The sequence below is a fragment of the Galleria mellonella genome, unplaced genomic scaffold (assembly GCF_026898425.1).
Source record: "Galleria mellonella isolate WM207_F2 unplaced genomic scaffold, CSIRO_AGI_GalMel_v1 utg33, whole genome shotgun sequence".
In the NCBI taxonomy this organism is placed as follows: Eukaryota; Metazoa; Arthropoda; class Insecta; order Lepidoptera; family Pyralidae; genus Galleria; species Galleria mellonella.
This window is the reverse complement of record NW_026442079.1, coordinates 3,204,341-3,217,645: the sequence shown is the minus strand read 5'-3', so window position 1 is coordinate 3,217,645 and position 13,305 is coordinate 3,204,341. Positions and strand designations below refer to the sequence as shown.

The window sequence follows — 13,305 nt, the reverse complement described above, 5'->3', positions numbered from 1 at the left end:
TAAATTTGTCAATTTTACGTTGTCAACATTTTACCAAAGATAAGCAATTTATTACAACATTTATATGTTCTTCAGGCTTGGTGTCAAGTTCTTCACGTCATAACAAACTTCTTCATGGTCTCCAGTTACATATGGATGTTTTGTGAAGGTCTACATTTGCACATTGCTCTTGTAGTAGTGAGTACTGCTTTACAAATTTATTATATTATAAACTCTTTTGAAATTTATAAACGTAATACATACTGTATATTTATTATAATACTAGTTACCTAAATATACCCATACATTTATTTTTTATTTTGTATACATATACAGAACAGACGTCGAAAGAACATCAGTGAGAGATTTTTTTATGTTTTTTTTATTATTTATTTTTCTTAACGTCGGTTTCGGCTAGATTTTCTTGCTGGTTATTAATCTTTTACACTTATCGCATATATCTTTGCTTTACTAAATAGTCAACATATTCCTAGTTTTCCTAGCTCTCACATATGCTAGATGCCACATCACTGGCATGCAAATACATACATATATATGAGTATATTTACTAAGATAAACACATTCTGTGAAGTGCTTTGTAAGTAAGTTGAAATAATTATTACATTTCTCGTTACACCCACAACTTAAGAGATAAAATGTAGCTTTATGATGCTCAAAGGTACCTAAATAAACTCACTTTCACGTTTAAATTAGTGAAGTATTTTAAAATAAGATTATTTTAATATTCCTATATTTTTTGCACTATTGTTATCTCACGATTATGCTAAGCTAAATCAACCAACTTTTATTATATTTTATTCGTGTACTTAATTTATTTTTATATTACATACAATATATAAGCTTAAACTTCATATAATAAATTCTTAATAATTAGATTTTATTAAAAATAACTTGTAAAAACATCTTAAACTGTTTACTAAATTTATCCTAAATTAAAAATTATCTTAATAAATATCTAATTTGCATGAAAGTTACATCTAAAAATGTTATATTACTCCAGCAATGAAATCCATTGATTATATTTTAGACTTTGATAATTAAAAAAAAATAATGTAAACTGGAAAAATCTCATTGGAATATGTAACCCTCTTAAGCTATAATATTGAATAAAAAGTTGGTATTTTTCTTAAATGAACTGTTAACCTTAGCTGAATAATTATTATTTAGATATACATCTACGACTTAACCATATATTCCTTAGCTAGTATGTAGGTTCCAGTTTAATCTCGGTTTGGCAAATATGAACAAAATTCAAGGTTCGCTTAGAAGTAGTCATGTATAATATAAACGAATACTGGTAGGAATTTGAAGAACAAGGTAAATTATGTACTTTAATCATTGTTAAGTCAAATCCTTCATAAAAATTTTCATTGATTTAAATAGTATTACCAATTAATTTTATTTAATAATTTAATTTAAAGTTGTAATAAGATTATATATTATTATTTACCTAGATATTTTTACATTTATGTGTAATGCATGCCAACATATTTTTATTCTGTGGTTACAAAGTACTAGTATAATTTACATTATAACTAAATAAAAAAATATTACTTTGTTTATAAACAGATTTATGGAATTTTAGAAGTTTTGTATCCAATATAATAATTATGCCTTAAGCGCTCGTGCGATTTGTTGCTAAAAAATGTTTCAAATAAAAAATAAATATAATTCTTTATAGGTTTTTGTGAAGGAAGACATAGCAATGCGATGGTTCCTAGCGGTCGGTTGGGGACTGTCTCTAATCATCGTCATGGTTTACGCTATCGTCAGATATAATACACCCGAAGACACAGAAAGGTTTGGATATAATCACAATTTGTTTATTTAATTTAGTATTACCAATTTGATTAATCGCGTGCACATGGACACCTACGGACTTTATTATTTTTGCAGCACATGCGAATTGTTATTACTACGCTTGTTATTTGCGAATGTTACCAATATTACTAATTTTAGCTTATGCGAATGAAAATAGAAATATTTATAGAATAATAAATAGCTGCGTATGTATTTCGTTCATAATTTTTATTATTAATCATTGTATATGTTTTATTTTTATGTTATCTTTATTTAGTTAGACCATGATAACTAATTAAGTCTATTAGCAATTATTATTTAAAAGTTGAACACAATTAAAATTTTGTATATTTTGACTTTAGATGTAATGTATCGAAATTTATGAGTGTGTCTACATCACAAAAAAGGATTCTAAAAACTTAATCTCTAAGGGGGTAAATCTTTCAATATCCACTTTTTCGAAGTCGTAGGCGAGAGCTAGCGCATGAAAGGTATAATGGACGACACAGTATACTCTGTTGTCCATAGTAGTGTATATGTCTATAGATGACGGTTACCAATTTCCATAAAAATATAAGGACAATAAAAGCCAAAAGAATTTTTTAGAATTTTCTTCTCTCTATTTGTCTGTCCATCTGTATCTTTGTTCTAGCATCACACAAAAACTTCTACACCAAATTGTATGCGGTTTCCATTGTCGTATTTCTAAGATTCTAACTTAAAAACACACACACACATATTATATTTGACGGTGCACATAAAAATAGATAGTCGATTATCGGTTAAATTCTTAACTGTCAAAATTTATAATAGTTTAGATAGATTAGATTTGATGTACTCGGCAATATTAAGCAGTATGGTTTATAAGAGGCCAAAATTAATGCGATATATGTGTGATATGAGACAATAAGTGGGTAGAAGAAAAAAGCTTCTACCGCCGGAGGGAGGGAGCGAAGCGGAAGTATGACAGCGTTACACTCGTGACTGCGGCCGATGAACTTGGTCTAAACGTTGTGATAACTCAGGTAAGTTATCATAGTTTACTTAAATTATCGCGTTAATTACTGACTTTTATAAAATGTAAACCATACTGCATTATGAAAATCTAAATATTAATAGTTATATTACATAATAGGTACCATTTTGTTAATACGTTAGCAAGCGGAAAGTTGATTCTGCTAGTGCAAGCGGTTTTAATCCATCTAGCTATTGCACAATAACATTATGTATTTTGTTTCCAAAGTGTTCGTGCATTATTTGCTGTTATAGGAAATCACTCGATGCGCAGTCTTTGTCAGTTAGTAGTAAATATATTTATTTATGTGATTTATTATGTCATTTATTATGTGTTTAATCGGGTCGGTATTATATGTGTAAACGAAAAATATATTTTAAATAAAGGTAAGTAAATTATACTTTCGAGCGCGTGGATTTTGTATATACGAGGTCTGTCCGGAAAGTTCGTATAAAAGTGTTCTGGAATGCGAGAAAGAGGAGTGGGGAGGCCAGGTAAGCGCAGGACCCCTTCCTTATGTCCCTAACAATGCTTCAGTTCTGGTCTGACCGCCGTGCGGTGCGAACTGGCTTGTCACGCCATCTGTGAAGTTACCTCTTAACGAAACCCCGTCGGCATGGAGCCCGCTTCCGTTGAAGAGCAGCGCGTCGTAATCAAGTTTCTCTCGAAACTCGGCAAGAATGGCCGTGAAATTTTTGCCGATCTCAGAACAGTTTATGGGGATGATGCTGTGAAGGAACCAACCGTCCACAAGTGGCTAAAAAGATTCAGAGAGGGCCGAGAAAGAGTTCGATGTTCGGGGGATTGTCCATCAAGAATTCGTCCCTCCAGGCCAGACAGTTGATGGAAAATTCTACGTCGATGTGCTCAGACGCCTCAAAGCTCGTGTGGCACGAGTTCGTCCAGAATTGGCGCGAGAGGGGCGTTGGATTCTTCACCACGACAATGCCCCTGCCCACACCTCTCTTGTTGTCCGTGAGTTTTTGAGTAAAAATTCCATTACGGTGACCGAACACCCCCCCTATTCGCCGGATTTGGCCCCGTGTGACTTCTTCTTGTTCCCAAAAACCAAATTGGTACTTCGGGGGCGGCATTTGGGGGACATAAATGAGATAAAAAAAGCTACGACGGGGCAGCTGAGAAACCTACAACCAGAGGACTTTCAAGGAGCCTTCTCACAGTGGAAACGGCGTTGGCACAAGTGCATTATGTCACAGGGGGAGTACTTTGAAGGGGATAAAATTGATTTACCTGAATAATTGTAAAATAAAATTTTTAAAAAACTTTTATACGTACTTTCCGGACAAACCTCGTAGATAGGCACTTACCTCAAAAATCCACGTGCTCGAAGGAGCAAACGAATGCTAGTTTGTCTATACAACTATACCTATAGTATAAAGAAAGTGTAATGGAATCATTTCTTCAAGCAAATTATGGTAATCGTCACCTACATACATGCGTATATTTACGTATACACAAACTAGTTGTAACAATATAGGCACGAGTATTTTATTAAATATTATATTATATTCATAAAAATGTATCTATTTAAATTCATGAACGTGTAATTACACCAAAACATTACACGACAAAAACAAATAATACCAGGCCAAAAGAAAAACATTATATGTATATCAGTTTTGTAACATGAACATTCCACGCAATGGCATATATCCACAAATACAACATGGTTACCATAGCAAGTTAATTACAAATGCTTACTTTAAAAAGTCGTAATCAATAATTACATTTTATTTGAATTTCAAGGTAGAAAATAATTTTATCTACAAATAATAGCTACAAATTGGTCATATTGGTGAATATTTTAATAAATAGCACTGTAAAAAGCCTTAATATATTAATTTTATATTCTTTAAAGTAAATATATTTGTGCTGATTATTACAAATACGAGTAATTTAGTTTAGAATAAATTTCTCGAGAATGGTTAGGTATTTTGAAACTATGCAAATCTGTTTTATAAAGTGGATTACCCACAGTTAAAACTATTCTCTAATGGAATTTCTATTTGAGAGTATACAATATATTCAATTAGTTTTAGTAATTACATAGTATAGGATATATACAATTAATTAATAAAGCATAATTATGCAGTACTAATTCAATCAGTTTCTACAAAATAACATGTCGCAAAACGTGTTGAATTTTTGTTATTTTAATAATTTAAAATTGTGTTCCACAAAAACCGACTTAAATTATGGTAAAACAAGTTATTTTATTTAAAAACTAAACTACTTAACCAACTAAAACCAATTTTGATAAAATCTCCATGGAGCCAATCTGAAAGTATCCTCCTATCCTTTTAGATAAAAGAATTTTACAAATCGGTTTATAACTGACAGAGTTATAAGGTAACAAACATAAAAGAAATATGCAATCGAATTAGAAACTTCGTCCTTTTTAAAGTCGGTTGAAAATTATTGTATTTACTTGTTAATGAAAACTATTGTCGAGATATTTATAGAAGTAATAAATACAATACAGGTATGAAACTTGATACACGCTGTACCTACTTTTTTTTATACAGCTTAGAATGGCAAACAAGCTGACGGCCCACCTGATAGAAAGTGGTAACCGTCGCCTATAGACATGAGCAGTACCACGGACATAACAAAGTACACTGTTTCGCCCATGATACCCCCATGCGTTGCCATTCCTGATGACTCAGATGTTATTCCTCTGTACCCTGTAAATTCACGCCATATCCTACTCTTCAAGCCGAAACACAGCCCTGCAAACATAACTGCTTCACGGTAGAAACACGAATGGGACAGAGGTACCCAAGCAATCAACTTTTGTACAAAGTCTCCCTCTTCAACATTTATCTGTATATACCTATATACGTTTTATGAAATCGCAGTGCAACAAATAGAATTTATTAGTCATATTTATACTCCTGTAAGAATTACACCTGTAAGAATATACAAAAATGTATTTCTATACATTTAGAGAAACCTATTTTTGCAGATTTCTCGAAAATTCTTTATACTTAATATGAGGTTCCCACCACCTGTATTAATGTAATTTAGCAAAATAAAGCATATTTCATTTCTATCATCTTGTTAGCTGCTGACTGTTGCATAAAATAATCGCTTTTTTATTTATATGATTTAATTCAAATAGGTCGCAACACCGAGTGTCCCTTTTATCGAGCTGTAGCAAAGAGCAAAACATGAAATATTTACGTTAAGGCCCATAGGGAAATCTAAGTTGAATATTAAAGGTCTAATGTACTTAACTCCTTTATGTAAATATTCCTTTACGTTCTTTACAAAATAAAACTAATTATGCTCACGATGATATAAAAATATAACTAACAATATGTATTATATATATACTAGCCATAGCCAGTGGCTGAGCACTCACGTGTTCTAAAAATGGTATTCATAATTAATACGTATACTCTTCTACAAGGAAATAGACATTTTATATTAGTATATAAAATCATTTCCAGCATAGAATAAGCCATCCCTACTTTTCCTGTGGGTGTCGTAAGAGACGACTAAAAAACTGAATGGCCGAGGGATGGCAAGCAGCGACCCTCTTAAAACATTACAAATAGCTGTCAAGTGTGACAACTGGTGGGAAACCAACCCTCATGGATGAGACCTATGTTCCTTAGTGGACAATTAACGACTGTGATGATGATGATGATGATTTTAAACCTTTGCTATCTTCCTACAGTAACTTTAGTCGTGACTCCATGAATACATATTAATTAGTGTTGGTAAAGCTGATAGGTGACTCAAAAGGAATAAAATAGTCATAATATGTACGCCAATACACTTGTACGAGATCATGTTCAGATTTCTATCTTCAATGTATATCACAAACATTAGTTTCTGGCCATCCCATAACTGAAATATGAATTATTAAGGCAATTATTATTCTGCTCTTAAAGATGCTGGATGGACCAAAGCGACGCTTTCTGGATTATTATAGTACCTGTGCTCCTATCGCTCGTGGCTTCGTTTGGTAAGTGTACGCTCCAGAATATAATCAGTTAATGGAGAACAATGTGGTTAATTTACGAGTTAATAGTTCTGGGTATTTCTGTGAAAGATTTAAATTATGTTTTATAACTAGCTAACCCGACGAATTTTGTTTTGTCCCCTATCGCTACGTTTTAAAAACTACACTTTTATCACGGAAAGAATCAGTTAACATACATGAGTAATTTGTATTTCAGCCATCACGTAGATGGCGAATTTAGAGATTAGGCTGACTTCCAAAGGACGACGAAGGAGGAATAAAGGTCACGTGCGTCGCCTATCTATATCACAATAGTATAGGACTCCCGCCATTACTTTTCGTGTAACAATATAAGCTTCAATCTGGGTAAAATCTATGGTACAATAAATAGCATTCCGAACTAATTTTTCTAGTGTTTTTCACTTCCTTGTACTTAATATATGTAAATAATAACTTGGATATTTCTTCCAATGTGTATATTTATTTATTAATTTTGAATACCATTAATCTCACTACTACAAACATATATAAGAGGAGTAAAAGAAAACTTTGTAAAATTTTATAAATGAATCATGCTATGATATCTACCGTTTAGTAGGTCCGAAAATAAGGAAATTCATAATCTTCCCAAATAAATAAGCTAAGGAATCAGGGGATTAAAAGGTAGGGGAAGGGGCGGAGTAACTGTAAATAACAATACAATATTTATTTTAATTCAAGTTAAACAATTATAATTTACAGTATTTTTGATCAACGTGGTTCGAGTTTTGCTCACCAAACTACACCCGGTCCCGAACCAACATGCTTCATTAGCTGCTAGAAAAGCAACGAGAGCTGCACTTATACTGGTTAGTAATATTAATTTTTTAATAATTTAATATTAATAGATATTTATATATTATTAAATTTTTAATCTTAAATTAGGCTTAAAAGAACCTCTTTGAGTTCGGCAACAGAACTATAAGAAATAAATGAAAACAGAATCACAGACGTAATTTTTTCAAAGGAGATTTGTTAATAATAAATAGCTTTTTAATTATCAAAGTAAATAATTTAATACTGAATACTCAATTGCTAAGTTACGTAAGTTTCATATAATTTGAAACATTAAGCTAGTATTTCTCTCTTTATTATTATTTTTTAAATTTCACTAAAATTCTCATCTCCCCTCTTAAGGAGAGGAGATGGCAACTAACCCCCGGCAGAAGCACAGTCGGCCGGGGTTCAGGGCCCCAGGGAGAGAAACCGGCGTACAATGCGGGCAGAATCTAAGAGCACCGCTTTCTGCATCTTTCCCGGGAGTGAGCCGCCTCGGAATCCCAACCGTCTGAGATGTTGTTCCAGACTGGTTGGGATAAGACCGTTCACCGACATAACGATTGGGATGATTTCGGTAGATGTCACCCCCCACATTTCGGTCGCCTCGTGAGCCAGGTCGAGATATTTTCTCTTCTTCTCGGTTTCGGCTTTCACGAGGTTCTCGTCATGCGGTATGGTGACATCCACCAAAAACACCCTCGAGAGTGCCCGATCCATCACCACGATATCAGGTTTGTTCGCAAGAACGGTCCTGTCCGTGATGATGGATCGGTCCCAGTAGAGCCTTACGCTGTCGCTTTCGAGGACCGGCTGGGGCTCGTACTTATAGTACGGCAACCTCTCATTCGCGAGGCCGTACTTCAGAGCTAGCTCTTGATGGAGTATTTTGGCTACCTGGTTGTGCCTGTGCAAGTACTCAGTGTTGGCAAGAGCTGAACAACCCGAAAGCACATGTCTGAGTGACTCTCCGGGATGGCGACATGCCCGACAGATGTCCTCAGTGCCATTCTTCAGAATGTGCTTTCGGTAATTGTTCGTCTTAACCACCTGATCCTGTATTGCACAGACAAAACCCTCGGTCTCTCCGAAGAGATCACCGAACTGTAGCCAGTGCACGGAGGTCTTCGTGTTTACGTACGGCCCGTGAAGGGCTTTGAAGAACCTTCCGTGCAACTCCTTCTCTTTCCATTATTATTATTATTATTATTATATATTTATTTCATTAGCTCTCTATTTATACCAGATTTTCTTACGAGGTATTTATAAACAACCAAGTGTCAAAGAATTCTATTTCTATATATATTTTGGTTTATCAAGAAATATATGTAGGAAACTAACCTCTATCTGGGCACGATAGGTTAGCCTAGTCTCGATCTTTGACAGTATATGAAATCATTATATGAAAATATGTTATACTAGATGTAAATGTTTTAAATTATAATTCACATTCTTTTTTCCTACACAGATACCTCTTTTCGGACTTCATTTCGTGCTTATACCATTGCGGCCACCCTCTGGTACTCAGGAAGAGAGGGTCTATCAGATAGTTTCTGCATTTCTTACTAGTTTACAGGTGAGGCGATTACTACTATTTAATTGTTTAACATTGTATTAAGAAATTTTTTTGTACATATCACCTTATAAGCTTCACAATTTTAGATTAAATTATAAAAAAAATTGATAGAGTTTCTGTCAAAATTTTGTCTAGAAATATTAATGATATTCATAATAGTGACAATTTTATATAGATTTCAGCAAAATAAAAATAGTTATTAATTAATAACATTCAAAATTTTATCATACTAAATATTTAATACAAATTCAAAATATATCGTATCAGTCATCAATAATAATTAATATAATTTAGATCGAAAACATGATAGAAATAGTGATAACGATATTTAAATATTTGACAATACTTATTTCAATAATTTACGTCAATAAATAAATGATAAAATGCTCAACCTTATAAAGAAACTACAAAATATATACCAATATTATTACTTTTTTTAAACACAAATTACATTCAAGGACTAGAATAATATTCAAAAATGTTATTATAATATTTTAATATACTGTATTTATAGTCGTTGGTGAACTTAATAGATAAATAAATATCATCAACATCACTCCACTGCTGAACATATCTTTTCCCAATATTTTATCACAAATTACGACCACGATTCAACCTACAACAATTTTAAGCTAATAACTCCTTTTCTTGGAAGGCCACCATTATGCTGCGTTTGTTTGTACGAGTATATTCGAGTCCCTTCGGCTATGCCAGTTGTCTATTCCCTGAGCCCAGCCCATTGTCACTTTAGTTTATTGAGCACATTGTATCGATCACTTTAATTTGCTTTTTTTTTATAATAGTACAACCTATGACCCGAACATCCTAAGTGAACACAGGAACAATATGCTTCATGAATGCGATCAACAGGAAAAAAATTTTTCTACTCTCAGTGGTTGGTGCTGCTGGCTCACTTACTAAACTATTCTACTATTCTAAATAAAAATGTGGCTGGATTTTCCGATCACTACCTAGCTAACTTCTCGATACGTGTTGAATTTATTCAAGTTTCACAAATTAGCCCCTACAATATACCATCAGAACCAACATAGAACCCATTTATATACCTCTCGTAACGTAATTTCATGTTAATAAATTTTTTATAAATAAATTAACAAAATGAGTTTTAAAGGTAACTACCTAATATATGGTTTTCTATATACATAAATAACTTTTTTTTATTTTTATTTAGGAAGAAAGTTTCAAAATTATTTTAAAAGAAATTTCTGGTGGAGTCTCTTTTTGTTTACTATGTCGTCGCGAATCTAGGTGAATGGTGAATTTCCTATCGATATGTATATACATACTATCTATAACAAAACTATGTTCCAAATTTCACCTTTCTAGACTTGATAATTTTGGCTGTGTTGGAAGTCAGCCAGGACATACAATTTAATAAATATAGATGAATAATAATCAAAAGCTTATTTATATCTTATTCATATTGGGTCTTGTTTTTTCATAAAAAAGTAACTATTTAGAATTAAATGTTAAATATATGTCCCAGTATAACAAATTTTTAATTTTAGTGTTTATTTTACCGTTCTATTGTACATACAGGGCCTCTGCGTCGCCGTCCTGTTCTGCTTTACTAACCACGACGTGTTGACCACTACCAAAGCTGCACTAACTAAGATCCTGAGAACCAGCGATGTCATAGCTATGACAGGTAATACAAAAATAGATGCACTCCGCGGTTTTACTCGCGTTAATTAATATATAGATTATCCTACCACTATGTTAAGTTAGGATTAAGCTTATCTATGTAGCATATTTCATATTTATTTCTTTATTGTGAGAATAACAATTATTATGTATGACATTTACTATACATACTAATACATACATGTATAGGTAATTATATTTATGTTTTCTCTAGACCGATTTAATTGATTTTATATAATCAGCTCTAAACACTATACCCCATATTAATTTTCATCCCCTAATTTACAACTCTTCCTCTCCCCCCTTAACTTGATCAGATCTTTTGTTAAGAAAGTAATCGAAATCATCATAACATTTAATTTTGGTCTGACTTCATAATTATTATTACTTTCTTAGTTTTACTGTTAAATCAATGTAGAAAATTATTCTTTACATTAACTTTCATCCCTTTTCTAAGACATGTGTAAATTAAAAAAAATCTATATATTGATGACGTCAGGAAATTTTACTTTATAATATAGCATAGATATGGATTATAAATAGACAATATCTGTGCATTAGAGATATTTAAGTAAAAATATTAGGGTTCTTAATAAGACCAATAAATAACAAAATGCATGCATGGATGCAGGTTTCGCAGTTATATTTCTGAAGGTGTAACTTAAAATCTGGAATATATTTTATCTTTTATCAAGAAGTAGTCTACTATAATTTGACAAATATGTTGGCATATATTTATAATCTTTTGGTACAAAAGGAGTATTTTAATATTTCCTCTTATATATATAATTTGGCATTCATACATCATAGAAATGAAATAACTTTTTTAAAAACAATAACCGCAGTTTTTAATGTTAAACAGCTGCAAAATTCCATTACACTTTATTAGCAAATATTGCTCTCTTTATAGTATTTATTGTACCTTTAATAATACATAAAAATATTTATATAAACTAATGGAACTATACTAAAGTCAGTTTCTTACTATTTGAGATATGCAAATACACTAACCTTCATGAAATACATAGAGATGCTTCTTGATAATTTCTACTGTAAATTATACAATGGTCAGTTGTAAATAGTAATCCACTATTTACATGTATGCTCTAAACTTGTTCCAGGAATAACTGGTGGAGATAGCTTAGTAAATACGAGAGAAAACGCAGTTTAAAATATCCAACTCTAAACGGTAGTGTATAAATATTAATATTATGCTTTCTGAGATAAATTTTAATACTCCCAGGAAAGATATGTTCATTAGTAGCTTAAATGTATACTGTCATAAGCAGTAAAACTTTAAAATATATATATATATATATATATATATATATATATATACTGATAAGGCGTAACAGAAATTATATATTTAACTGTAAACCAACTTTTGTTACTATGGAACTGAACGAATTCTCTCTAAGAAGATATTATGTAATAGCATTAGCAACAATTATTATAATAATAGTCTATAATAATTTATGTATCATCTGTTTGATTTATACATGGTATATTGAGTAAATAGTTTTGCCACTTTTATCGAAATTGGTCAAAAAGACATAAAAATATGATGTTAGACATTAATGCTGAAAAATTTATACAAAAACTAGAAAAAAGTGTATTCTAGTTAAGTATCCGTTCTATTCCAATCATGTTAAGTATATATCTGATATCTGATGCCCTGTTAATTTGATGAAAATATAATTATATATATATATATATATATATATATATATATATATATATATATGTGTGTGTGTGTGTGTGTGTGTGTGTGTGTGTGTGTGTGTGTGTGTGTGTGTGTGTGTGTGTGTGTGTGTGTGTGTGTGTGTGTGTGTGTGTATACATACACATATATATGTATGTCTGTGTTTATTATATATAACTATATTAAATACTCGTATGTAGTTTCTATGAAACGTTCAAAGGCTCATGTTCTTAGAAGAAATGTTGTTTCACTAGATGTTGTTTTATTAGATCATTTTATCTTTATTTTTTTTATCTTATAAATTATTATACTATACAATGCATTATCAAGAACCAAATACAGAGACAATTCTGAAACGCCACTCTCTCTCTCTCTGATTTTAGTTTTAATTAATTTTTATTTGCATGTCTTTTTTATTTATCAAAACAGTGCATGTATATAAATCATTAGTTATCTATCTTTAAACTAACTAACAAAATTTTAGGATAAACTTGAACTATATAGATCAGGTGACCTAGAATCGTTTCTTATGGCCATTTATGGTGCAGTCAATCAGCAGTGGACAATTAACAGCTGAAATGATGTGAATGATGAAGTAAACTTTTAAATTGATAAGTTAAACAATGAATCGTTACATTTCGCTATATAGGTTTTGTGCATGTATCATACTTATATAAATAATATTTATATTGTAAGTTCTACATTTATGTTGTAAGTAAGTACAGAGTGCATGACGACCC

At 31.6% G+C, this 13,305-nt stretch overlaps 1 protein-coding gene across 2 annotated transcripts in view; it reads left to right on the top strand.

The window, feature by feature from the left end:
* Positions 1 to 12,679, top strand: part of LOC113517626 (calcitonin gene-related peptide type 1 receptor-like) — a 40,554-nt gene extending 27,875 nt beyond the window's left edge. For both annotated transcript variants that reach the window (XM_052896511.1, XM_031911670.2), the window contains exons 7-13: positions 76 to 177; positions 1,682 to 1,800; positions 6,736 to 6,809; positions 7,548 to 7,654; positions 9,091 to 9,198; positions 10,759 to 10,867; positions 11,985 to 12,679. In XM_052896511.1, coding sequence (XP_052752471.1) covers positions 76 to 177; positions 1,682 to 1,800; positions 6,736 to 6,809; positions 7,548 to 7,654; positions 9,091 to 9,198; positions 10,759 to 10,867; positions 11,985 to 12,034 — 669 coding nt within the window. In that variant the 3' untranslated portion in view covers positions 12,035 to 12,679. The remainder of the gene's footprint in view (positions 1 to 75; positions 178 to 1,681; positions 1,801 to 6,735; positions 6,810 to 7,547; positions 7,655 to 9,090; positions 9,199 to 10,758; positions 10,868 to 11,984) is intronic.
* Positions 12,680 to 13,305: the final 626 nt, after the last annotated feature.